Below are 26,012 nucleotides of genomic sequence, written 5' to 3' on the forward strand. Positions count from 1 at the left end.
ACGGGTAGACATTCCTGCAATCTGGGAAGGCTCCCTGGACAAAGCCGGCCAGGGAGTGAGTGGGGAAGGGGTGGGGACCACAGTCAGGAAGAGCCGAAGGAGTAGGGGGCGTCCTCCCTGGCCACCTCCCAGCCATGCCCTTCCCACTCTGCTGTGGTGGCTGAGGCCTGGGGCAGCTCACTCTCCTCAGCGAGCCTCAGTTTCTCCTCATCAGGACGGTACAAGGCAGGTTGCTGGGGCTCCATTGGCCTGGCCTCCCCCTGACCCTTGTGACCTGGGCCCCCACCCTGTCCCCATGCCTTGGCCCTGCCACTGCCCGGCACGGGGCCCACGTTCGCAGTGTTAGAATCTGCAGAGCTAAACTGAGAGCAGAGGGCTGAGGGGGAAGCATGCTCCCCCCCACCTCCCCACTAGAATCTGGCGGTTCTGAGCCCTGTCAGCAATGTCAGCGTCTGGAGCTCGACCTCCCCTTCTGTTCCAGCCTGTGCGGCCCAAGAAACCCTGGCTCCCGCCCCGGCCACGCCAGTCCTAAGCCGGACTGTCAGAGTTTGTGGTCCAGATAGCTCCACACAGGGACCGGCTCGGGGTCCAGGGTGGTCCAGTCAGAGGGGACGGTGGAAACCAGAAGCCTGAATGTGAGGCACTGGGGGGCCAGCTGCGTCCGGACCCTGTACCCAAGGAGCAGGAGCCCGGGGCTGCCCCTCTGGTTGGGGGCAGAGGCCAGAGAGAGCCCCTCTCCCTGGACAGGGCTACCCCCGCACCCAGGGTGTTGCTGGGCCTGGGTGGCTGTGGGTGCCAGCATGGATTCTCCCCGTGGGCCCCAGGGTCTCCCATCTGCCCTCGAGGAGCGGGGGGGGGGGGGGGGGGCCCTGCAGTCGCCACACCCACTTCCTGGGCATCTGCGCCTGCCTGTGGGCAGTGGGCAGCCCAGATGGGCCAGGCCAAGGGGCAGGGATCCAGCCCCTTGGCACTGCGGGAGACAACTGGGTCAGGTCCCGGCAAGCACAGGCACCCCCTGGAGCAGCGGCCCCCCCGGAGGGCCCAGGCCCCTCACTGCAGGAAGCACGAAAGGCCACAGCACTGCGAGCCCATCGCTGGAGAAGCCCTCTGTCCGGCAGGCTGGACACAGAGGAGTGAGCCCAAGCTGGGGGGGTGGGTGCAGGAAGGAATAGCCCTGGTGCCAATTCTGTGGGCTCCTGGGCCAGCAACCCTGTTACTGGGAAGGAACGGGGTGCGGGAGGCTGGGGGGGGGGGACTGTTGGGTGTGAGGGTTCTGGAATGCTGGAGGGGTGAGCCTGGCACCCCCGGGTTCTGCAGCAGGGCAGACCAGTGAGTGAGGGCATGGCCATGTGAGGAGCTGGGAATTCTCCAGAACGACAAAACCCTCCATCCACAGACACGAGAGTCCCCGCGAACCTCGCGCGAGGCCCCATCTCTGCAGTGACAAAGGGACAGCGTGAGTCCCGACCCGGAGGCAGCCGGGGGGGGGGGGGGGCTCTTGGTGCCTGCCACACCCCATCCCCCATGGGTTCAGCAGGGCCTCCTCAGTCACTGGGGCGCTGAGCAGCTGTGAGTGAGCCACAGGGGAACCGAGTCCAGCGCGGGCCGGACTGACCGAGGCCGAGACCCAGGGCAGGGGGACCCCGTCCCCATGGGGAGAAGAGACAAGCGCACTCGGGCACCTTCCACGGATCTTTATTACTGAGTGCAAAATACAGTACCACCGAGACGGGGCATGCAGGGGCGGGGCTCAAGCTGCGGGCGGACTCGGGGCCTCACCGGGCTGAGGTAGCACCAGGCGGTGCCGGGAGCAGGACACGGGTTCGAGCACCGGCCCCGCTCGGGACGACGGGCCGCGGCAGAGCTGGGGTGGGGGGGCACGCGACGCGTCCAGCCTCTGAGCTGCACCCCAGCTGGCTGGCCCGTCTCCCCCCCCTCCCCCTGCCGTCAGGGGCTGGGTGGGCACGAGACACGCGCCCGTCCCCCGGCCCGGCCACGCGTGTTGGCGGGAAGTAAAGGAGCTGCGTGGGAACAACGCCGAGGCGAGGCTGCGGACCAGGAGCCGAGGCCCGGTGCCTTGAGAAAGACCCTTTCGCACTAAAAAAATAGTTTCACTTTATAAAAGGGGGGACGGACGCTGATCCCAGGTGGGAAGACGGTCGAGGCCCGGAGCGCCACGGGGCGGGGCTCGGGGCACGAGACGGGGGGGGGGGGGGGATAGGGATGGGGGTGGGGGGTCCCGTGGGCGGGTCCGGGGGTCCGGGGGTCCGGGGGCTGTCGCTCAGTTGAGCAAGGTCCCGTAGAGCTGAGCCTTAGTGAGACTGTCCTTACGGCTGAGCCCCACGGTGCCAGTCCGCGGGAAGGCCTGCGGGGGGCTGCGGCGGGCCGCGGGGAGCATTTCCGGGGAGGCCTCCATGGAGCAGGGCTCCAGGGAGTCCCGGGAGCTGTGCAGGCTGGGCTCCGGCTCGGGGCTGCCCCCCGGGCCGCACAGCTGCACCCCCAGCCTCTCGGCGGCCCCCCTCGCTGGCCGCGTAGCCGGGCAGGGAGTCGACGGCGGCACGGCTGGGACTCAGGCTCCGCTCGCTGGCCGCCCGCAGGAAGCAGGGCTCGGCCAGGTGGCCCGGGGCCAGGTCGTCGGCCTCCGAGAAGCTGTCGGCCTTGTAGCTGGCGTACAGGGGGCTGGCGCGACCCTCGGCCTTCTCGGCCGGGCTGCCCCCGCCGCCGCTGCTGTAGTAGCGTTCCGAGAAGCTGCAGGGCGAGGCGCGGCCCGCGGGCGTGGCCGGGTACGAGTAGGCGCCCACGTCCTCCACGCTCAGGGGCCGCCACTGGCTCCGCAGCCCCTCGCTGGCCAGCCGGGCGCTCCCGGGTTTGGCCCGCAGGCTCCACAGGTTAGGGGGCATCAGGGCCTGCCGGGGGCCCGGGGAGGCCGGGAAGCGGAAGGACTCGGCCGGGTAGGGGGACACGGTCCGCGCGAACCCCGGGGCCACCTCGGCCTCCAGCGGGCCGGTGCCGGTGGACGCGGCCTTGGCGAAGCGCGGGCTGCCCTCGTAGGTGGCGACGGTGGCGGCGGCGGGCGGCGGCTTGTGCTCGAAGAGCTGGTCGCGGCTGCTCAGGTAGATGGCCCGCTGCGAGGCGGTCAGCGTGCTGGCCTGCGCGTGCTCCTTCTCCTCCGACGTGGCGCTGAAGCTCGAATAGGAGCTGGACGTTGGCAGCGAGCCCGCATAGCCGGGGAAGGCCTCGTGGCGGAAGCCGGCGGGGAAGGCGGCCGCCGCCTCGGTCTCCTCCTCGTCTTCGGCCCCGCTGTCGGTGGAGTTCTGGGCGCGCAGGAAGCCCACGTCGGTGACGGGCGGGTCCGCGCTGGGCCGCCGCTGCTGCCCGCGCTCGTCGGGGCAGTAGAGGGCCGTGTCGCTGCAGTACACGTCCCCCTTGTAGGGGGGCCGCGGGCCCGGCTTGTCCAGCCCGTCGCGGAAGGCCAGGTCGCGGGCGGAGGTGTCCGAGAGGCGGGAGGACAGGCTGGCGGGGTCAGGCTTCTCCAGAACCTTGGCGATGACGCAGGTGGGCACGCTGTCGCCGTAGGCCGGCGGGCACAGCGACGAGGACAGGCTGCGGCCCTGGGCGGCCAGGTGCAGGCTCACGCGCTCCCGGAAGTCGGAGGGCAGCTGGGGGGGGGGGGGGTCAGGGACACGACCGTCAGTGGGGAGCTCCAGCTTCCAGGCCCCCACGCCTGCTCTGGCCAGCTCCAGAGAGCGCTCAGGCTGGAACCAGGGTCCCGTTCAGCCCTCCCCTCCCTCCTGCCCGCCCACCCGGCCAGGAATTGGGCCTCCGGAACAAGACAGACGCAGAAACAGATGCAACAAAGATTGAGCCCTGGGCCAGGCGTCCGCCCAGGGCCTGGCCACAGCCTCAAGGGCAGGGCCTCGTTGGGGACCTTGTCCCGCTACTGTTTGATCTATTTGTGTCTCAGGTGTGGCCTGGAGACGGGCACTGAGGCTGAGGGGAGACAGAGGGGGCGGTGGGGGGCTTGCAGGGGCGGGGTGTGGGGGGGCCTGAGTCTGAGGGGGCCACATCCCTCCTCGGGGCCTGTTTCCTGATCTCTCAGGCCGGCACCTTGCGCCGTGCCCAGGCCAGTGGCCTCACCGAAGCCCAAGGAGGGTCCCGGCCCTACGAAGGGTGCTGGGGGCAGGGCCAAGGAGCTGCCCTGGTGCCTCCGGGGGCCGGGCGGGCTGTGCCTGCGGAGGGCGTATGTGTGTGTGTGTGTGTCGGGGGCGGGGGGGGGGGTGGCCCAGCCCCGTGCCAGATCCCGCGAGACCAGGAGGCCGTGGGTGCCGCGGGCACGTTACCTCGGACACCTTATGGACCCGGCCGTAGCTCTGGCTGCACTGCAGCAGCTGGGCGGCCAGGTTGCAGTCCTTCCTATAGAGCTCCTGGAAGACAAGAGAAGGCGCCGGCCTGCGGCTCTGCGGGGCCTCGTCCCCTGTCCCTCGTGCCCCCGCTCACTGGCGTCTGGGTGGGGTGCCGGCAGGGAGGAGGGGATGGGGGGAGCCCCAGCCGGAGGATCACGGGGCAGCGGCGGGGCAGGGCTGGGCAGGGGCCGAGGGCCGGGAGAGCCGGGCTGAGCGGAAACAGATGCAAACAGTAGGGATGGGGGCGCCTTGTCGTCGCACAGAATCTCTGTTGCATGTGCCTGTTTGGGCCCTGCCTCCCTCTCGCACCCGGGGCTTCAGGCAGCTCGTCCTGGGCTGCACGGAGACCCCCCACCAGGGCCCAGCCCTCACCTGCTTCCCCCGTCCTGGAGGCACCCACCACCCTCTGCTCTGAGGCTGGAACCTGACGGAAACTGTATGTGGGGGCAGCCCGGACCCAGTACCCCTCACGGCCCGTGCAGGCCTCTTGGGAGGGCGAAGTCACTGCTGCCAGCCTGCCCAGGGTGTGGCCAGGCCTGGGTCGGGGGTGCTCAGCCTCGGGCCCTCTTGCCCACATCGGCCGGTCTTGAGGTTCCCGCTGTGGGGCCCACCAGCCCCACGTGTCCGCCTGGGCTCGCGGCCTTCTGCTCCCTGCCCGTGGCCCCGCAGGCTCCCAGACGCCTATGGGGGTGGACGTTGCAGCCCCTTAGTCCCCCAGGGCCCTCTCTGCCCCGCCGCGACTCTGGGTCCCAGGAAGGACACGCGGGGCCTGCGGGTGCCCTTCCCACGGTGGCTGACATGGGCGCTCTCAGCCCATGTCTAGAGGGGACGGATGCCCAGCAGCGGACCAAGGGGCTGTGGCCGAGGGAGCACCATAGACCGAAGTCCCGCCTGGAGCCCTCGGACCTGCAGGTGTGATCGACCCAGTGCCCAGGCCCTGGCCTGACCCCACCTGCTGCCACTCACATTGTCCTCTGAGAGCTTGTCGATGGTCACCTTGGCCTCTAGCAGGTGGCTATTGAGGGCCACAATCTCGTGGCTCAGGGCGCGCTTCTCCTCCTCATAATGCTGGCCCTGGGCAAGGAGCAGAGGGGAGGAGGCGGTCACTCAGCGTCCACCGCGATCAGCCGGGAACTCAGGCCTTCACACGGTCAACTCAGGCCCCCACATGGTCACTAGGGCCCCCACGTGGTCACTCAGGCCCCCACGATCACTCAGACTCCAACAGTCAATTGGGCCCCCATACATCACTCTGGCCCCCATGTGGTCACTCGGGCCCCCTCATGGTCAGTTGGGCCCCCATATAGTCACCCAGCACCCCACACGGTCACTCGGGCCCTCACAGTGTCACTCGGGCCCTCACACGGTCACTCAAGCCCTAACAGGGTCACTCGGGCCCCCACACGGTCACTCGAGCTCCCACATGGTCACTCGGGCACCCACATGGTCACTCAGTCCCCCACACGGTCACACAGGCCCCCACATGGTCACTCAGGCCCCCACAGGATGACTTGGGCCCCCACACGGTCACTCAGGCCCCCACATGGTCACTCGGGCCCCCACACAGTCACTCGAGCCCCCACATGGTCATTTGGGCCCCCACACGGTCATTCAGGACCCCACACAGTCACTCAGGCCTCCACTGCATCACTCGGACCCCCATGACCGTCACTTGGGCCTCCACTGTGGTCACTTGGGCTTCCAAAGGCCTGAGGCCCAACACAGGAGACCCAGGACCAGAGACCCGGGCCCAGTGGCCTCATCTGCACCAGGGGACAGTCGTGTTGGCTCCCAAGCATCTGGGGGCAGCACCCAGGGAGACAGCCACCCTCAGCCCATTTCACTTGAGCAGCAACTGAGGCCAGAAGGGAAAGGGCCCCAGCCCAGGGTCCCCACGGCCTGGGCGGCTCCAGCAACGCAGCCAGGAGCTGCCTCCTTGTTCCTGCCTTTCACACACAAGCTAGGATGGCGGGGAGGGCGTTTGCCTTGCATTGGCTGCCCTAGGTCCCCAAGCCTGTAATCCTGAGCCCAGAGTCAGGAGTAACCCCTGAGCACCGCTGGGTGTAGCCCAAAACCAAAACCAGCCCAGGACCAAGCTGACAGTCAGAGTGGGAAGAAAGGAGAGCCCATCCCTCCCGGGCAGGAAGGCTTTGGGTCCTCATGGCCAAGGGCGGGGGCCTCAGACAGACAGACAGAGGTCTCCACCTGCTTTGGCTCCTCCCGGGGCAAAGCACAGTCTCCCTCTTCCCGCCTGCCTCGGGGGCCTGGTCAGGGGTCAAAAATCAAGGGTCCCTGGCTTGGAGCTGGGGTGTCGGGGCTCACCATGCGGTACAGCTTGTCCTCCAGCTCCTGGTTGATCCTCTGCAGGGCTGTGTAGTTGTTCTGGATCCTGCAAGAGCAGGACAGGGGGGCCGGAGGGTCAGTGCAGGCCATGGGCCCCTCCCGCCGTGCCCTGATGCCTCTAGAGGGGCCAGGCTCGGGGCCACTGGGCTATTCCTGTGCCACTGGGCCTGTCCTCAGTGTGGGCCATTCGCTCTGGAGCGCCTGCCTAAGGGCAGGGGCAGGGCTGCAGCTGCCCTTAGCGGGGTTTGGGCAGAGACAGGAGGAGGGGTGCTGTAGACGGGCACATGTCACGGCCCCTGACACCGGAATCAGGCTGGAGGTGCTGACATTGGTTGCAGGCCCTCGACTGAGGTCTGGAGGGCCGGGCCAGGGAACCCGAGTTGGTCCCTTGGGACCGACAGGGCGGCCACAGGTGAGCGAGGTCCGGTGGGGAAGCAAACCGCGGACTGAGGACCCCACCAGGCCAGGCCCAAGCCAGAACCTCTAGCCGAGCCCCGCCCAGGTCCCGCCCAGGAGAGGCCCCGCCCACCACCAGGCCCCGCCCACTACAAGGCCCCGCCTCCCGCCCGCCCGCACTAGAAGGCCCGGCGACACCGGTAGGCCCCGCCCACGCAGGGAGGCCCCGCCTCCCGCCCAAGCCCCGCCCACGCAGGGAGGCCCCCGCCTCCCGCCCAGGCCCCGCCCCGCCCACTATAAAGCCCCACCTCCCGCCCGCCCGCACTAGAAGGCCCGGCGACACCGGGAGGCCCCGCCCGCGCAGGGAGGCCCCGCCTCCCGCCCAGGCCCCGCCCCGCCCACTATAAAGCCCCACCTCCCGCCCGCCCGCACTAGAAGGCGCGGCGACACGGGGAGGCCCCGCCTCCCGCCCAGGCCCCGCCCACCCGAGGCCCCGCCCGCCCTCGCGGCCCCGCCCCCTCACCTGCGCAGTTTCTCCGTCACCTTCTCCAGCTCCTCCTGCGCGCGCCGCAGCTCGATCTCCAGGTAGTGGCGCGTGGAGTCGAACTCGGTCTCCAGCTTCTCCAGCTTGTGCGTGGTGTAGGACAGCCGCTTGCGCAGCTCTCCCTTCTGCTCCTGCAGCGCGCTGCAACGACACGCGGCGGCGGGCCGGGCCGCGGCGCTGAGCGCGGGGACACTCGGGTGCACAAGCCCCAGCGCTCGGCCCCGGGGCGCGCGCGCCCCCCACGCACAGGGCTCGCGGGGCCTCGGCCAGGCCGCCCCTCTGCCGCTTCCAGCCCCTGCCCCCCGTAAGTCCTGGGGGTCACACACCCCAGACTCTGCGCTCAGCTCTTCCAGCGCTGATTCCACACCCCCCCGCTTGCGCCACCGTGGTGACCACCTGCCCAGGTCAGGTCTGTTTCCGGGTGGGCTGTGCGACATCTGGGCCCGGTAGTGGCCAGCCAGCTGCACACAAGCGTCAGGTACACAGCAGAGCGCTAGCTTGCGCCTCCTCCGGGAAGCCTTCCAGAACCCCTGACCAGAGGCCCTGTTCTTGAGCCTTATTTTTAATTTCTTCAGGCTGTTTCCCCCCACAGACTGAGAGGTCTCCCCCCACCCCCAGACGCTGAGCCCCCAACACTCAGAAAACAGACAAGGGGTGAGACACAGGCCTGGCTGCTGCTCCAGTATGTTCTCGCCCAGGCTCAGCCTGTGTGTGTGTGTGGGGGGGGGACGGCCCCCTCTGACCCGGTGGAAACAAGCCCTGGCTCTGCGGAACGTTCCGGAGAGGTGCCAGGTCCAACAGCAGCACCTCTGAGGGTTGGTATGGGGCAGCAGAAGTGGGGGGACAGGTCTGACCCAGGATGGGGGTGCCGGGTGCAGCCAGCTCACTGAGCCGTGAGAGGCCCCCGGCCTGTTCCCCACCTCTGCTGTGTGTGGACCCTGTGGCTCAGCACATGGCCTGTAGCCTGCTCCTTACCCCCTCCTCCAGGAAGCCTTCCAGAACCCCTGACCTGCTGCAGGTTAGTAAGGAAACAAGTGTCTTCTGAGAACCTCAGCAGAAGATAGGGTAGGTGCTCCGAGGGCCAGTGCCCTCAGCAGGATGCAGAGACCAGCTAGGAAGGAGCACTGAGGCCTGCAGCTGCCGCCACCTTCAGGAAGCCCTCCTTATTGCCCCACTCCAAACACAACTTCCCCGGGTACAGGGGGATGCCTGGTGGCCCCTTCACACAGGCCGCTGGACAGAGGATGGGGGGCAGGTCTACAGAAGGGGTGCTCCTGTCTTATCCCCTGAGCCCCTCATCCTGGCTCTCAAACCCCTGCTCGCTGTATCCGTCCTGTGGGCCTGCACCCCACTGTCTCTCAGAGCTTCGCTCTCCACCTCAGCTGCCCACCCTGATGGCCCCTGACTCAGGCCAGGCACACTGTCCCGCTCACGGGTGCTCAGGGGAGGTGACAAGGTGTGAGGGGGTCTGTCCGGCCAGCGGATGACCATCTAGTCACCAGGGGCGCCTCTGCCCCACCCAGTGCTCAGGGGAGCCAGCAGCACCCTGCCCCGGCCCCCACCCTGTCCCTCACGGCCCCTGCAGTGCTGAGACTGTCCCCTCTACCGCCCGGTCAGGGCGGCCCTGGGGTCTGTGCTCATGGGAGCGGGACTGGGACCCGGAGCTGAGCCCATCCCCCCAACCTCTGGAAGAGGAGGTGCACACCCCCACAGCACCCCCTAAATGCCCGCCGTGAGGACACCAGGAGCATGGGCCAGGTGCTGGCGTCTGGGGAACCCCCAGCTGGAAACAGCCCCTCAACGAGGCCAGGGCAGGGGCTTGAGCAATAGCACAGCGGGTAGGGCGTTTATTTGCCTTGCACGCGGCCGACCCGGGTTCGATTCCCAGCATCCCATATGGTCCCCTGAGCACCGCCAGGAGTAATTCCTGAGTGCAGAGCCAGGAGGAACCCCTGAGCATCGTTGGGTGTGACCCAAAAAGCAAAAAAAAAAAAAAAAAAAGAAGAAGAAGAAGAGAAACAAATAAACAAGACCAGGGCAGGCTCAGGAGTCCTGGGCACCGCCCCCAAGGGGCAGAGGCGTCCACTCACTGCTAGGCTGATGCTAGCCTGCGGCCAGGACCCGCCTTCCCATGGGGCCCCTCCAGCCTCTCGGTGCCCGGGGTTTGTGGCTAGGCTGAGGGGTGTGTGTGGGGGGGGCCCTGTTAGCAAGACGGGACGGGACAGACACGGGACGGACGTCTGGGACAGACGGGAGACACAGCTGGGTTACCTGTCCCAGAGCGAGGGCGTGGAGTGGGCCAGCGGGCCCTGCAGGACGCGGGGCTGCCCGAGGCAGGACACCCAGGGGCCGCGCAGCCTGTGGGCGGAGAGGACAGAGCTGCCAACCCGTTCCGGGGGGCTGGGGGCCACGCCAGGGGGGCCGGGGGCCATGCCAGGGAGGCCGATGGGGACTTGGTGGTCAGCAGGAGGGGGGGGGGTGAGTGCAGGGCAGCGTGTCCCTGCCAGTGCCAGGCCGGCCTCGCTGCCCTCTCCTGCATGGTGCTGAGGGCACCCTCACCAGGTCCACCTTCCGGGGGCACCCAGGGGAGACGGCGCCCCTGATGCCAGGGCTTGGTATGCAGGAGCTGGGGGCCCAGAGCCAGAACCTGGCCCCATCCGTGCTGGAACTGCACCCTGCCTCCCAGAATGGAATGGCGCCGCCCTGCTGGCAGGTGGAGTGAGATGTAGCAGGTCCAGGGCAGGGTGTGCTCCCAGAATGGCCCCGCCCTTCTGGCAGGTCTAGGGCAGGGCAGCCCAGCCCCCACCATCTCCAGGGACACTCCTGCCACAGGGAGGGCACCGTGGCCACAACGGGATCCTCCCACCAGAGAGCTCCAGAGCACTGTGGAGAGGGAGGCAGGAAGAGGTGGGCCTCGGGGATGTGGACAGTCCTTCAATGAGAGAAAAAGGGGGGGACTCAGTAAGGGTGGAAAGGTGCCCCCCAAAAGAAAAGGTCATTTGGCAGCAGGAGGTGACGTAGGGGCCGGCCTTCCTGGCTGCCTCTGGGCAGCTGTGGGGGTGCAGAGAGGCCTGAGGATGGGGAGTGGGGTCCTCTTGGGTCAGCAGATCCCCAGCCAGCCCCCAAAGGGACTCAGAGTAGGTGGGTCCCGAGGGAAACTGAGGCTGGGGCAGGCTGGCGGGAGGCCCAGGAGGCTGAGGATAGGAGGCTGTGTGGGCCTCCCCTCCCCGGGGAGTAGCAGGGGCAGGCGGCCGGGCATCGAGGGCTGGAGGGTCCGGGCGGTGCTGCCTCCCCGCCCCCCGCAATGGTGCATCCATCCCAAGTGCCTCTGTTCTGAGTTGGGGGGGGTGGGCCTGGAGTGGGGGGTTGCAGGGTCCATAGGGATTCGGGCCCCGGGTCTGTCACTGTCTGCTCACGCCACCCTCCAGGCCTCCGCGCTGACCCCGGGGACCTCCTTTCCGGAGTCCCCACTTCTGCTGCGTTCTTGTCAGCTCAAATGCCACCTCCTCCAAGAAGTCTTTCTGGGTTGCTATTCCTTCCTCCTCTGCCCAGCCAGCCCCCTGCTGCTCCCCCTGTCCCGCCCCTGCTCCCCAGGCCTGGGCCCTGTCCCGCGGCGACCCTGGCCGGGCAGCACTGTCTCTGTCCCCTCCAGGAAGGCCCTGGGGCACTGCTGCTCCCCTACACCCCCAGCCCACTCTGGCCAGCGCCTCCTCCTCTCGGGCTGGAGGTGCTGACCCTTTCGAGTCGGTAGGAAGCCCTGATGCCGCAGTCCTGGGGTCTGGCCCAGCCTCTGTCCTCACTCACCCCATCAGACCACCCCTCTCCCTGCCCCAGGTGGACCCACCCCCTGCTGGCCACCCCCACCCCTCCCGCATTCCCTCAGGGCCTTCTGCCTCAGGCCAGCTCCACACTCCCCATTAGGCCCGAGTCTCCCCAGTGGTAGCCCCAAGCAACATCTCTCCCAGGAGCACGGGCCCAGGAGCATGGACCTGGGAGCACAAACCCGGGAGCACAGACCCAGAAGCACGGACCCAAGGAGCATGGACCTAGGGAGCACGGACCCAGGGAGCACGGATCCAGGGAGCACAGACCCGGGAGCACGGATCCAGGGAGCACGGATCCAGGAGCACGGACTCAGGGAGCACAGACCAGGGAGCACGAATCCAGGAGCACAGACCCAGGGAGCACGGACCCAGGAGCACAGACCCAGGGAGCACGGACCCAGGAGCACAGACCCAGGGAGCACGGACCCAGGAGCACAGACCCAGGGAGCACGGACCCAGGAGCACAGACCCAGGGAGCACGGACCCAGGAGCACAGACCCAGGGAGCTCGGACCCAGGAGCACGGACCCAGGGAGCACGGACCCAGGAGCACAGACCCAGGGAGCACGGACCCGGGAGCACAGACCCGGGAGTACAGATGTGGGAGCAAGGAACCAGGAGCACGGACCCAGGGAGCACAGACTCAAGGAGAACAGACCCGGGAGCACAGACCTAGGGAGCAAAGGCCCAGGGAGCACAGATCCAGGAAGCACAGACCCAGGGAGCATGAACCCAGGAGCACGAACCCGGGAGCACGGACCAGGGAGCATGGACCCAGGGCACATGGACCCAAGAAGCACAGACCCAGGGAGCATGGACCCAAGGAGCACGGACTCAGGAGCATGAACCCAGGAGCACGGACCTGGGAGCACAAACCCAGGAGCACGAATCCAGGAGCACAGACCCAGGGAGTACGGATCCAGGAGCACGGACCCAGGGGACACAGGCCTGGGAGCACGGACGCGGGAGCACGGGCCTGGGAGCATGAACCCAGGGAGCACAGATCCAGGAGCACAGAACAAGGGAGCACGGACCCAGGAGCACAAACCTGGGAGCACAGCCCCAGGAGCACAGACCCAGAGAGCACAGACCCAGAGAGCACGGACCTGGGAGCACGGACCCAGGGGACACAGGCCCGGGAGCACGAACCTGGGAGCACGGATGCGGGAGCACGGACCTGGGAGCATGAACCCAGGGAGCACAGATCCAGGAGCACAGACCCAGGGAGCACGGTCACAGGGAGCACGGACCCAGGAGCACAACCCAGGGAGCACGGACCCAGGAACACAGACCTGGGTGCACAGACCCAGGGAGCACAGACCCAGGAGCATAGACCCAGGGAGCACGGACCTAGGAGCACAGACTCGGGAACACAGACCTAGGGAGCATAGACCCAGGGAGTCCAGACCCAGAAGCACGGACCCAGGAGCACAAACCCAGGAGCGTGGACTGGAGCTGGTCTCACTCCAGCCACAGGGACCCCTGGGAAGCAAGTCACAGTCACCCCTCTGCTCAAAGCCTGCCACAACCCTTTCCCCCACCACCACTGGGGGGTGGATTTCCCGTCATCCCTTAGGCCTCACATGCTCCTGCCCCAGGGCCTTTGCACCTTCCCTTCCACTGTGGAGCCCCAGATGCAAACACTCAGAGGCTACAGCACCCTCCCTCGAGGGCCTGATGGCTGGGCATTCTGGATGGGGTGCAGGGGAACATGCCCTTCCTGCTCCGGACAAGGAATCCGCACCCCCAAGCGGCCGCGAGAGGAGAGGGAGAAGCCCGCAGTCAGTGCACTTGGGGCAGTGACCAGCGGTCAGCCTCCAGGCCAGCCGCGGGGGCGTCCTCGTATTGGAGGACAGGAGCGGGCAGTGGGTGGGCGGGGAGGACCAGGGTCTGGGGTCACCGAGACTGCGGGGAGGGAGGGCGCGCAGGGCAGCTGTGTGTGCAAACACTCAGGACGGGTGGGGGGGCGGAGAGGATGGGCAGGGGGTCGGGTGGGGGAGGGGGAGGGGCGGCCACGCTACCCACCGGTGTTGCCGGCCTGTCCCATGCTGGCGAGAACAGGGCGGGGGACAGGGAACAGGGTGGAGCCCATGCTGTCTCCCCGCGACCCACCCACACTCAGCCCTGAGTGCTCGGGCGAGCACTGGGAGCCCGTGTCCCCGAATGTGGGCTCACAAAAGCCCCCAGCCCGTGGGCAGCCCATAGGTTCCCAGGACACAGGGCACCAGGTGCTGGTCCCAGGCTCTCCCGAGCACTCGCCTTCCTCCCAGCGACCCCGGCGACCCCTGAGACTGGGCATGGCCGGGGGGGGGGGCTGCAGCCCCACTCCCAGCCTCAGTTTCCCTCATCAGAATCAGAGCCCACAGGGGCCGGTGAGCATCAGAAGCTCCATCTGGATCTGGAAGCTTCTCTGCACTCCCTCCATCTCATGCCCTGCCTCCCCCTTGGTGCCCCCGCCCCGGTCTTGAGGAGGACTCCCACAGCTCAGGGGTCCCTCAACTGGGGGCTAACCTGTAGGAATGTGTGTCACCTACAGAACCCGCCAGCCACCGAGACCAAAGCACCCGGAGTCCCGGCACACCGCGCCTGGGGGTGGAGAAGCCCCTCAGCCCAGGATGGGAGCTGCCCCCATTCCTCCTGTGACCCCCACCTCTGGAGGCAGTGGCCTGTCCTCAGAAAGGGTCAGCGGGGGAGCGGCAGCAGTGGAAGGTGAAGGAGAACCTGCAGCAGGGGTGAGAGTAGGTGCAAAGGCCCTGGGGCCGGAGGCAGGAGCAGGGGAGGGTGCTGGTGGGTGCCTCTAGGGTGAGTAAGGGGAGACACAGCAGCTGCTGGAGCACAAGTGTTGCCACGTGACCAGCTTGTCCTGCAGTGGGTGGACCCCCCCAACCCCCACCCCCGCCATCACTAGGACAAGTGGATGGGGAACCCCCTGGCGTCATGGGGAAGGACCCTGGCAGGCACTGGGTGTGGTAGGCAGCACCCTGAAGCAGCATCGTGTCCTCGCAGGGCTGGGGAGCAGCCCGGGCGCCATCCCCAGGGGGCCCCCAAGGGCACCCGCGGGAACCAGCTGGTCTGACCAGGACAGGTGAGTCCCGCTTATCACAGAAGTCAGAAGCCGGGCAGAGGGGAAGGGGCGTGCTCAGGGGAGGGGCGGTGGGGGCTAAGCTGCTTGAGGGGCCACTCCTCCCCCTCCCCGCCGACTCCCCAGGGGACCCCTGAGCTCTCTCCCCTGCAGGATGGGAGCAGGAGTGGGGGAGGGGACTAGTTCTGGGCTCCCCGGAACCTTCTGGGGCCAGGGCTGTGGGGACCCCGCAGAGGTGTGGGTGCCGGAGTCACCCGGGGTGCTGACAGGTGTGGCTGCGAGTCCCGGCACCCCAGGCTGTCTCCCAAAGCAGTCTGAGGCAGGAGGGCTCAATGGTTGGTGGCCAGGGAGCAGGGGTGCGGCTGTCTGTGTCAGGGGCAGGACAGAGCCCAGCCCCAGGCCACCCTCCACGGTCTCCGGACACAGCCTGTCCCCTTTGCCGTCCTTGCAGACTCCTATTCATCCTTCAAGCGGGGGCTCTAGGGTCCCTTCCTCCAGGAAGTCCTCCTAGATGGTCCTACCTATGATCTGGCTCTGGAGGTCAGTGCTGATGCACAGTGGCGGAAGCATCCCCTGGGGAAGAGGGCCAGGGGCAGGAGAATCACAAAGAAACAGTGACCACCGGGACAGAAGAGGACAGGAAAGCGTGGAAGGGCATCCTGGCCAGCGGGGCCACAGGGGCCAAGGCGGCTAAGCTTCGGGAGGGCTGGGGTGGGTGGGTGGGGCTGCCCTGCGGGGAGGGGCGCAGAGGAGCAGGGGGTTGTGGGGGCGGGGCGGGCCTGGCCGGACTTTCACAGAGACAGCACTGGGGTGGAGACCGGACCCTGACCCGCCAGGGCGCAGGGTCAGCAGCCCGGACACCCCAGGACCCCACGTGGGGGACTCCCAGGGGAGGCGGCGACCCCTGGCCCGGGGCCCCCTCCCACAGCCCTGAGAGGTGGGGCAGGAAACTGAGGCCCAGAGCGGGGTGAGCAGAGCGGCCCCCCAGGCCTGGCCGCTGCCCCCCGCCCCGCAACTCTAGCCTGGGCCGGTTCTAGTGGGCAGACCAGACGGCCCCCTGTGCCCCCTCCCATGGTCAAGGGCCACAGCTGGGCGTGGGGGGCGGAGGACCCCCCCAGGCCCGCCTCGGGCACCCCCAGAAGCCAGTCCCCACCTCGCCTCCGCGTAGAGCGAGGTCAGAGGTCAGAGGTTGCACCCAGCCCCTACAAGACTGGGGTGAGCTGGGGGGTCGGGCTGGCCCCCGGGCAGTGGCCAGCTCCGGGCCGGCCCCCTCGCGTGGACACGGCGCGCGGCCACGGAGCCTGGGCCCGGCCTGCTGCGCGCTGGGCCCCGCGGGGCTCGGGAGGGGCGCGCGGGGGGTTCCCGCGGGGGGCGCGCGGCCCGGGACCTGTCGCCGCGACTCCGACTCCGGCAGCCGCGAGCGGCCGCGGGGGGCCCGGGCGCAGGACCGCGGGGCGCGCGCCCCGGGATCCCCCAAAATGGCTCCATTCCGCACCCCGCCCCCACGAGGCGGAAACTTGGAAGCTGCGAACCCCGCGCCGGGGGTGGGGGTGGGGGATCCCCGCGCGGAACGCGGAGCGCAGCGCGGGGCCGGGCCGGGCGCGCTCGGGCAGGACCCCCGCCGTCCCCCCCCACCCCAGGCCGGGCCACGCGGGGCCGTGGGCACCCCCGCGCGGGGCTCCCCGTCCTGTGGCCGCGCGCGCGCACGCACCACGCCCGGCACCCCGTTTCGGGCCGCGCCCCGCGCGCCCCGCGCCCCCCCGCGCCCCGACCCCCGCGCCCCGACCCCGGCCCGGCGCGCGCGGCACTCACCTGAGTTTCTCCATATCTGCGGCAGAGGCCTGCGGGGAAGCAGAGGGCAGGGTCAGCGCCGGCCGCGCCCCGCGCTCGGGCCGGGCCCCCCGCGCCCCCCGCGCCCCCCGCGCCCGCCAGCGGCCGCCGCGCGGCGGGGCCGAGTAACAGGTGAGCCCGGCCGGGCCGCGGCGCCGCCAGTTACGCCCCCCGGGCCGCGCGCCCGAGGAGGGGGACCCCCGAGCCGGCCGGGCCCACTCCCCGCCCCCCGCTCCCCGCCCCCCACGCCGCGCCCGTTAACCCGTGCGGCGCCCCCGGAGCGCGGAACCCGCGAGCGGAGAACGTGGGCACCGCGGGGGCCTCGCGCGGGGGCGGCCCCGGGACCTCACCCCGGCGGCCGGGACCCCGCCGCACCCCTGCCCGCGCCGGGGGGCCCCGGGCCTGCGCCGCCCCTCCCGGCCGACGGCTTAACCCCTGCGCGCCCGCCGCGCCCGCGGGGCTCCCTCCCGGGCGTGCGCAGAGCCGCCCCGGCGCCGCCCCGCAGCCCCCCGGCTCCCGGCCGCCGCCCGCGCTTCCTGCGCGCCCCGGGGTCGGGCCCCCGCGCCCCCCGCGCCCCCCGCGCCCCCCCGCGCACCGGGGACGCCAGATGACTGCCCATCCCCGCCGCCGCCGCGGCCGCCCGCCCCGCGCCGCCTCCCGCGCCGCCCCGCGCGCAGCCCCGAGGCCCGCGCCCGGCGCCAGGCCGGCCCCGGGATGCCCCGACACCCGCGCCCCGCCCGGCACCTGCCCGGAAGTCCCCCGCCTCAGTTTCCTCGCCTGCCGCCCGGGGGGCCACAAGAGGGCCGCGCCGGGCGAGCCACCCGAGTCGCTGGGCAGCCACGCGCGGGCCCCCAACAAGAAAAGTTGGCGCGGCGATGACGGCAGGCCTGGGCCCCTCAAGTGAACGCTCCTGCCCCGGCAGCGGGCAGAGACCCCCGCCGCCGCGCCCCTGGCCCCTCGCTGCCTCCCCCAGGGCCCACCTCTCCTGCCTGCTTTTGGCCGAGGTGAGAGCACAAGACCCCAGCATACAGCAGGCGCTCAATAAACGCAGATGAGGCGGCGAGGACGGCGGGGAGCCCCCCACTCCCGCACCCGGCACCCCGCAGGTCCGGCAGCTGGACCACAGCGGGCCCCTTTGGGGGTGGGGGGAGTCTGGCTTTCAGGGGTTCAGTCCGGGCCCACAGTCCCAGCTCTGCAGCCCCCCAGGAGCCGCTGCCTGCGGGAAGTTCCAGCAGGCGGGAAGGGACAGCAGGGAGGGGGCCTGCCCCTGCGGGAGAGTGGGCACCCCCTCCCGGACCCACGGCCCTCCCTGGCTGGGCTGCACCCCTGCCTCGGGACACCCCTCCTCCAGCGGGGCCTCCCCCACTCACCTGGTGGGAGGTCTGTCTAAATGAGTAAGAATATATTAAACTTTAATTTCACAAATCTAATGTTAATTATTGATAGTGAAGGTCTCACATCTTCTTAAAGGTCTGGTGGGGGGGGTCCCAGAGAAAGCGCTGGGGGGGGCGGGGCAGCTGCCTGGTGGCAGGGGCTGGGGAGGAGGAAAGGAGCCCCCCCAGACATCTCAGGGGCGCCTCCCTTTATTCCCAGGCCTCCTGACCTCTCTACTTCCCCCTGGAGCCAGGGTCTGTGGGGTAACCTCTGCCCATAAGCTTAAAGGTCACTTCTTCCAGGCAGCCCTCCGCAGAGACCCGCTGAGTTGTTGGGCTCAGGCCCCCTCAGTCGCTGTGCATCTGGGGAGTCTCGGGGGTCCTGGAGTCAGCCCACAGCTGGGGTGGTGGGGTGCCAGGTTGGGAGCAGGTGCTGGGGGCGGGGAAGTTGGGGTTCTGACTCTGAGACCTGCCAAGCAGACTGGGGGCGGGGTGCCCTGGCGGGGGTGCTGTGGCATCAAGGGCAGTCAAGGGATGGTGGGGGAGGGTCTGGGGGGGCTGGGGGACCAAGGGGCTGGTGGTTGGGGGACAGGGGCCAGGGGCCTTGGATGCTGCGGGCCTCAGTGCAGGGGAGCGGGAGGGACCAAGAGGAGAGGGCCCGGGCTGTCTGCAGCGGGACCCCTGTTCTCCTGACCCCGGTCACTGGACTGTCCCTGGCTGGCTCTCCCGGGTCCCCCTCCACGCCCCTCCCTGTGGCACATGCCTGCTCCGACCCACGCTCCTGCCGTGCCTCAACCCCACCCCCTGGAGACCTCCTGTGTCTGCATACCCCTCTCCCTCTAAACCCTGCAGGCTCAATGCTTTGGCTCACCTGGGCCAGGCACCCTCCCTCCGCCCCCCAAGTCACAGAAGTGGCTCCCCCAGACCCTCCGACAGGCAGAAACAGGCAGCAGCAGACAAGAGGCAGCAAACAGACCTGGGGGCTGAGCACCCCAGAGGCACCCCACCCCAGTATGACCGGAGCCCAAGGGGGCCGAGGGAGGCGACTCTGACTGTCCCCCAGTTCTCTGACATCCCCGCCCCCTTCGGATTGGGCACATGTGTCACACTGGCCTCTCACTGCTGCCCCAGGGCCTTTGCACATCCTCCTCCTGCCAGGAAGTCCCCCCTCCGCCCCCCGTAAAGAACCCTCCCCCCAGGACTCCCACTCTGGGCCTCGGCCTCTGACCTGCCCGGCATTCAGCATCGCCACATTTCACTTACTCTCCTCCCGGGCCTGCTCCCCTGCCATGGCCAGTGCTGAAGCTTCCTTGCTGGGGGGCCACACCTAGCAGTGCTCAGGGCCCACCCCTGGCTCTGGCTCAGGGATCACTCCTGGCGGGGATCGAACCCGTGTCGCCGCGTGCAAGGCAAAAACCCCACCTGCCGTTCCCTCTCTCCTGCCCCAAAGTGGGGGGGGTGTAACTCAGCCCCCAGCCCCACCTCCACCTCACTGCCTGGGCCCCACTCCCCCAGACCCTTCCCCACGCGTCTCTGAGCTCCTGTGGGCCCTGGTGGTTGCCTGAGCACCCCCAGGTACCTGGGCGGGGGGCAGCACACCTGCACATCAGCCCCGCCCCCTGGACTCCCCATGGCCCCCCAGAGCCCGACTGTCCCCCTCAGACCCCTTAGTTTGGGTGGAAACCCTCCAGGGCACGGGTGAGAGGGGGTGGGTGTGCCCATCCCGAGGGGAGGGGCGCCAGCTGGAGGGGGGGCCCTCTCTTGCACGCAGAGGTGAATGGGAACGGGGAAGGGGCGCCCAAGGGGGCTCCAGACCAGGGTCCCGGCCAAGCTGCCCCTCGTGGTGTGGCCTGAGCTGGGAGTCCCCGGAGGCTGGGGGTGGGTGCTCCGGGCCCCCAAGTGAGGACAGGGGCCCTCAGCGGCCCGGGCGGGGAGTGGGCGCTGGCGGGAGCCCCTGTCCCCGGCTCGATGGGGAGGCGCCCTGGCCTGCCCCCCGCGTGTGCCCGCGTGCAGATGGCCGGGCCACCGGCTGCGACAGTGGCCTGAGCTAAATCTGGGTGCCAGCACGCGGCCCAGCTCACAAGCGTTTCGGGCTTTGGAAGACATCAGAGCGGGCGCAGAGACGGGAGTTTACATCTGAAACCGCGTCAGCTGGGACTGGGGGTGGGGTGGGGACTGCATCCACAGAGCAGCCTCGGACCCCTAAGGGGGCAGGGACTGGGGGGTCCCGCAGAGGCGCCCAAGCACAAGACCCCACGGCCACCATGGGGATCCCAGGCTGAGTTCTGAGGGTCCTGTGTCACCCCAGGTGGGTCACCACCGGGTCCCCAATCCCCCTCTAACTCCTGACCCTGAGCTCAGAGCAGTGCTGGCCCTCAGGTCTCAGGGCCACTGACTGCAGCTGGTCACCCCAGGAGAACTAGAGTCAGTGGGCTGGGCAGTGGGCCGGGCAGTGTTGAGGAGTTCCCAGGCTCTTGCCAAGCTCCCAAAGGGCGACCTCCATCAACTGGGGCACCGGGCAGGACTCAGGCTATGCTCTGGGGCCATCCCAGCTCCGTCCATAGGGAGCATCCCTGCCGGGACTGGACTCTGAGGACGAAGGCACATCCAGGCAGGAGGGCGGCCACCGTGCCAGGGCCCGAATAATCCCACTGGGCACCGGGCACCGCCTCCCCCTTCCTGCACCCACGGCTCTGCCCCCTACCTGAGCCCTGTGGTCTCCCATGATGTGGTGCTGGCACGTGGCACCCCTGGCCCCAACCCGGGGTCCCTGCTGGCCGGCAGCCCAAACCAGCCCCTCTGAGCCTGACGCGGGCCCTGACTGAGGTGACTGTCGGGTCACCCCTCTTCTCCTTGTGGGCAGGACCTGTGAGTGGAGGGACCCCGGGTGGGGAGGGCGGGCCTGGGGTCACAGCACAGACTGTGGGGCGTGGAGACCCCCCCACCCTGGGAGGGGCCTGCACCCCTGATGCGGACCCTGCTCCTCTGGGGGCCACGAAGATGGCCTGGCCTCCGGGGAGATGGGGCAGTCCCCCCCCCGTATCCCCAGAGCAGCCTGTGGGGGGACGGTCCAGCTCCCCAGTGGACAGGGGGCTGGTCCAGATTCCCAGAGGACGGGGGTTCGGGACGGGAAGGGACAGTTCAGCCGTCCCGAACACAGGGACAGGCCCCTGCAGACACAGATGCTCGAGGCAGAAGTTCAGCACCAAGGTCAGCGCACAAGGTTCCCACCAGGACACGCGCCCTGCACACAGACCCAGCCTGCCTGTCCACCCGAGGGCTGCGGGACACAGGTCGGACACCCAAGTAACCCTGGCAAAAGGCCCCCTCAGAGCTCAGCGTCCAGCCTGGACTCCCAATCTATGGCCCCGCACGTGGCCAGTGTCCACTTGGGCAGCTCCAGACGGGAACTTCCCTGACACCCCTTTGAGCACCCGGCACTGTCCTGCGACAGGAGGTGAGGACATGGCCAGGGGCCTAAGCCTTAAGTGGAGAGGGAGCTGGCCTTGCATGTGGCCGACCCGGGTTCGATTCCTGGCACCCCACAGGGAACCCCCGAGCACTGCTGGGAGTGAGCCCTGAGCACTGCCGGCTGTGGCCCCCACAGCAGCAACAGGGAAAGGGAATGAGGAGGAAGAGCGCTGGACCGGCGGAGGCAGGCCCTGAGGCCAGCAACCCTCTGGCCGTGGTCTGCGTGCAGAGACTCACCCAGGCCTGCGGGCTCCAGGAGGAGGCGGCTGGGCTTCCGGGCTGGCCACCCTCCTCCACTGGGCCTGACCCACTGCTGCCCGGGGCCCGGGTCGCCACTTCCTCGGGCTGCTGGGCACTTGGGGCTGGTGTCTTCTCTGTGGCTCCGGCAAGGGGTTCGTGGGTCCCACCCGGGCCTGGCTCTCTCAGGGCGGCCTCTGGGGCGCGGCCCCGAGGCCCCCTGAAGGCTTCCAGAGTGTCGGGGTGCAGCACCTGCGCCGTGACCTCGTCCAGGAACCGGGAGAAGGGCAGGCGGGCCTCCTGCCGGCGCCCCAGGCGGGCCAGGGGGCTGGCGGCGAGTGGGGGCTCTGGAGGCAGGCCAGGGGGGTTGGCCCCGCCGGGCGGGCCCCGGCTCAGGCATGGGTCCGGAGGGTCCTGGCCAAGGTCAGCCACTGTGGAGCGCATGGTCCTGCCTGCTCCTCTCTTGTCCCCGGACTGGGCTCTCTGTGCAGGGCAGAGTGTCTGCCCGCGTGGCAGCCCATTGATCTGGAGCACCAGAGATCGATTCTCGCTAACTGGAGCTTGGCTGCGGGGCTCGGGGCATGCTGGACAGGCAGAGGTCATGGCCAGGCCCCCCTCCTCCCCCCCGCCCCCCGCCCCGGCCCAAATAAGAATCTGGGACGAAGGAGGGTCCAGACCTGCTCCGGCTGGAGCCAGGAGCGTGGGGGAGGTGCAGCCGGGTCCGAGGCCCAGATGGCGCCTCTGTCTGGCTAAGGGGAGGGTGTGGTGGCATGTTCTCTCTCCCCAGGCTATTCCGGAAGGCGGGAGACCCATTGAAAAGAACACATTTCCCAGAGGCTGATTTTGCAGCCAGGGACAGCTAATGAGCTACAAACAGAAGCTGCTGCGCGTGGCGAGAGGGAACGGGATTGGAGAGCTTGTTCAGCCATGGCTTATTCTGGCTCCTACTCCCATCCTTCTGATTCTTAATCCGAGACACAGAAGCAATGGCTGGAGCTGTGGCAACCACGCTGCTCCATGAGGCAAACCTGTGGCGGCAAACCTGCCCCCCCCCCCCGCCCCCCACGAAGGCGGAGGAGCAGAGAGTGCTCCTGGGTCATCACCACCTTCCATAGAAAGACAAAGGCAGCCTCCCTGTGTATGAGACCAGGCGTATTTCCAGATGCTGTGCCGAGCACCAACAGGATGAGGCATGTAGGTGAGGGGACCCCAGAGGAGGCGGGGCACTGGCGACAGCCCCACCCCCATGGCCGGCCCACTGCTGAGAGCCAACCCCAGCCCTGGTACATGCTCCAGGCCTGCCCCGTCTGTGTAGCCCAAGCCCACCGGGCCCGGCCTGGATGCCCCCGTTCGAGCATTGAGGAACTCCAACTTTTCTGGGATCTACTGGACACTCTCTAACGACCCCTACTGTTGGGACAGCTGCCTGGGTCGGGCCAGTGTGCAGACACGCAGGTGTGACCTCCTAGGGACGCTCTGCAGGGGGAGGCCTGGGCTCGCTCCCACCGGCCACAAACCCAGCCAAGGAAACAGGCCTCAGGACAGCAGCAGGGAGGGCGTTTGCCTTGCAAGTGGCCGACCCAGGTTCGATTACCAGCATCCCATAGGGTCCCCCGAGCACCGCCAGGAGTAATTCCTGAGTGCAGAGTCAGGAGTAACCCCTGAGTATCGCCTGGTGGGACACAGAAAGAAAAAAAAAAAGAAGAAAAGCAAACAGGCCCTAGCTCTGTCCCCAGGCCACTCTCATCGTGACCACTGTCTCCTGGGGGCCGCAGCCCCTAGCACCCAGCAGGACCTTATTGCTCCAGGGTCCCAGGCCTGCCGGTTCTCTGAGCTCCGACAAGTTCCTGTTGTCACCACAAGCCACCAAAAACGCCCAGCAGAGCACCCCCACCTCTGCCCCTCGCCAGGAAGCCTCAGACCCCACAAGCCCAGGGGCCAGGGGAGGCAGAGGCACTGTCCAGAGCCCAGGTCGCGTGCCTGCCGGGGCTGACCGGAAGGACAGATGGTCCCTGCAGACAGGCATTCCGTGCTGCGGAGTGTGCGGGCCGCATGTCCAGGCCAACCTCCTCCCCGCCAAGCCCCCAGACTACTTCACTGTGGGGTGGGGGGCTGAGGGTCTCAGCTCCGAGTGACCCTGAAGATTCCGGTGACCCCCAGGGCACCGACCTGGTGTTCTGCTCGGTGGGTCCCGCCTGCCCCTGGCACCCGGGATTGCCCATCGGGTCGCTTGATTCTACAAGGGGCTAATCAGCTGCTCCGTGGGCATCAGGGTGGCCGAAGGGGCCTTCTGGTGCCTCTGGGCCAGCCCAGCTGCCTGTTGGTCCAAGAGGTCCACCCCTGTGTGTGCCAGCTCTGCCCCCCTCTGCCCCCAAGCATCTCTGTGGCATCTCTGCCCTCATCCCCGGCGCCCACCCTCACCCTGCCCCCCACACCTCCAGCCACCCACCAGCTCCCGTCCTGTATGCGGACCCCGGGCCCTGCACACATCTCCCAGTCGTGGACTTGCGTCCACCCTGTTTACCCCACCCCAAGCCTTCACAAACAAACCCGTGTGCAGCCTCCCTTTGCTCTGTCCCCCCTCTCATGTCCATCCTCTCTGCAGCCCCATGTGATGGGGACCCCCAGCAGCCACACCGGGGGTCCATTTCTCAGGCGCGCCCAGTCCCTGCCCGCCTACCTCCGCCTTGCTGACAGCTGTCCACCCCTGCCATGTGTCCCGCCCGGTCACCCCATTTGTGTGTCCCACCCCCCCGTCACCCCATCCGTGGGTCCTGCCCCATCATCCCATTCATGTGCACCACAGCAGCTGTTTCTCTGCTTCTCCCCAGTTGCGGACCCCCTGCACTCCTGCCCACCGTCCACTCATGCCTGTGACCACGTGTGTCTGTCTTTCCAGCCCCCAGCACATCCTGCCTTGGCCCCGCCACTGTCCCCTACCACTCTGGTCCCTGTCGGGTCCCAGGCAGACTCTCTCCATCCCCACGCGGAACAGTCCCCCTGGGCACCCTGAGGGCTGCTGTCCAGCTATGAGGCCCCGAGGGGAGGCCACGTCCACCCTGAGCGGTCGGGGTGAGGGTCCCGTGGAGGGGACAGAGTGGGAGTCCCGTGGGCACTGGGTAGGGGTTCTGCGGAGGGGACAGGGTGGGGGGCCCGGAGGCATGGGGTGTGGTCCTGTGGGCACTGGGTAGGGGTCCCTTGGAGTGGACGGGGTGGGGGTCCTACGGGCACAGGGTGGGTGGGGTCCTGCAGAGGGGAACGGGGTGAGGGTCCCACAGGCACGAGGCGGGGGTCCCACCACCTGCCCCGAGCTCAGGCTCCATCAGCGGCAGAGACGCCACCTCCTGCACCCCGATCCCTCTCCCAGAGACCCCCGCAGTATGGCCAGCGGCCCACCAGGTGCGTTCCGCTCCAAGGCGGTTGGCAGGGATCAGGAACGCGCAGCAGAGGCCCTGCCAGGGTCCCCGCAGTCCCCACTGAGCAGTCGCATCTGCCCGTCCCTTCCCGAGCCGCCTGATTATAGTGAGAGTCGGGAAAATTAAGGGTTTTCGGGCGCTGCCAGGGCTGCCGCCTGCCGCCCTGCGCGTCACAGATGCCAGGCGCACCCGCCTCCAGCGGCCACCGAGGGGCTTTCCAGGCGGGCAGGGGCGCCAGGGCAGGGGGCGAGCCCGGGTGCCCGGCGCCGGGAAGGGCCTTGTCCATGGTCCTGGGAACTCAAGGGACGCGGGCGCGGCCGGGTCAGGGCACCGGGACCCCGTGCGTGGGGGGCGCTGCCCGGGCCTGACCCCGGCCTGCCTGCCTGCCTGCCTGCCTGCCTGGGGGTGCGGACCCGGGACCTACTCCGGAGCTCACATTTCCGGGGTTTCTCCTTCCACCCCCCCCCTCCTCGGAGGTGCCTCCTCTGCACCCAGTTCGGGAGACTCCAGGATGTCGCCCCCGCCGTTCCTGCCCCGCGGGAGCCTCGGCGGGGCGGGGGGGGGGGGGGGCACGGCCGCGGGCGGGGCGAGGAGACGCCTCGGAGCCCGGCAGGAAGCGGAAACGCTCGCCAGAAATTCCCAGGCAACGTGCGGGGCTCGGGCGCGCGTTTGGGGAGCGCCCGTGGGGCGGCGGGGCCGCGCCCTGGGCCGCGCCCTCCCGAGCCTCAGTTTCCTCTCCCGTCCCCCGGGCGAGGGCGAGTCCCCGCGCGAGCCGGGACACCGCCCGGGGGGCTCCGGGGTCGGCGCGCGTCCCCGATCCCGTGCCCCCGAGCAGGGCCGCGGCGGGTCCCCGCGCGCGCCGCTCGGGCCTGCCCGGGCCCCGCGTCCCCGTGCCCGGCCCGGTGGCCGCAGGGCCGCGCGCGCTGGGCCGTCCCCGGCCGCGGTACTCACCGCCCGGCGCAGCCGGCCCGGCCTCCGGCCGCCGCTCCACATGGCCGCGGGCACCGCTGGGCACCGCTGGGCACCGCCGCCCCGCGCCCGGGGCTCCCCGGCCGCCCCGCTTCCCGCCGGGAGCGCCGCCCCCCCGCCCCCGG

General features: G+C 69.2%; 1 protein-coding gene across 1 annotated transcript; it reads right to left on the minus strand.

Annotated features, from left to right (window-relative positions):
- Nucleotides 1-2,258: 2,258 nt before the first annotated feature.
- BEGAIN (brain enriched guanylate kinase associated) lies at nt 2,259-26,012 on the minus strand. Its single transcript, XM_056113671.1, is given in 9 exon segments — nt 2,259-2,513; nt 2,515-3,659; nt 4,341-4,424; nt 5,370-5,477; nt 6,726-6,792; nt 7,666-7,827; nt 9,958-10,044; nt 16,404-16,432; nt 25,870-26,012. Coding segments are annotated over 9 exon segments (1,956 nt in total). The 5' UTR covers nt 25,912-26,012; the 3' UTR covers nt 2,259-2,281.

This window comes from Sorex fumeus, unplaced genomic scaffold, assembly GCF_029834395.1.
Source record: "Sorex fumeus unplaced genomic scaffold, SorFum_2.1 ptg000022l, whole genome shotgun sequence".
NCBI classification, from domain to species: Eukaryota; Metazoa; Chordata; class Mammalia; order Eulipotyphla; family Soricidae; genus Sorex; species Sorex fumeus.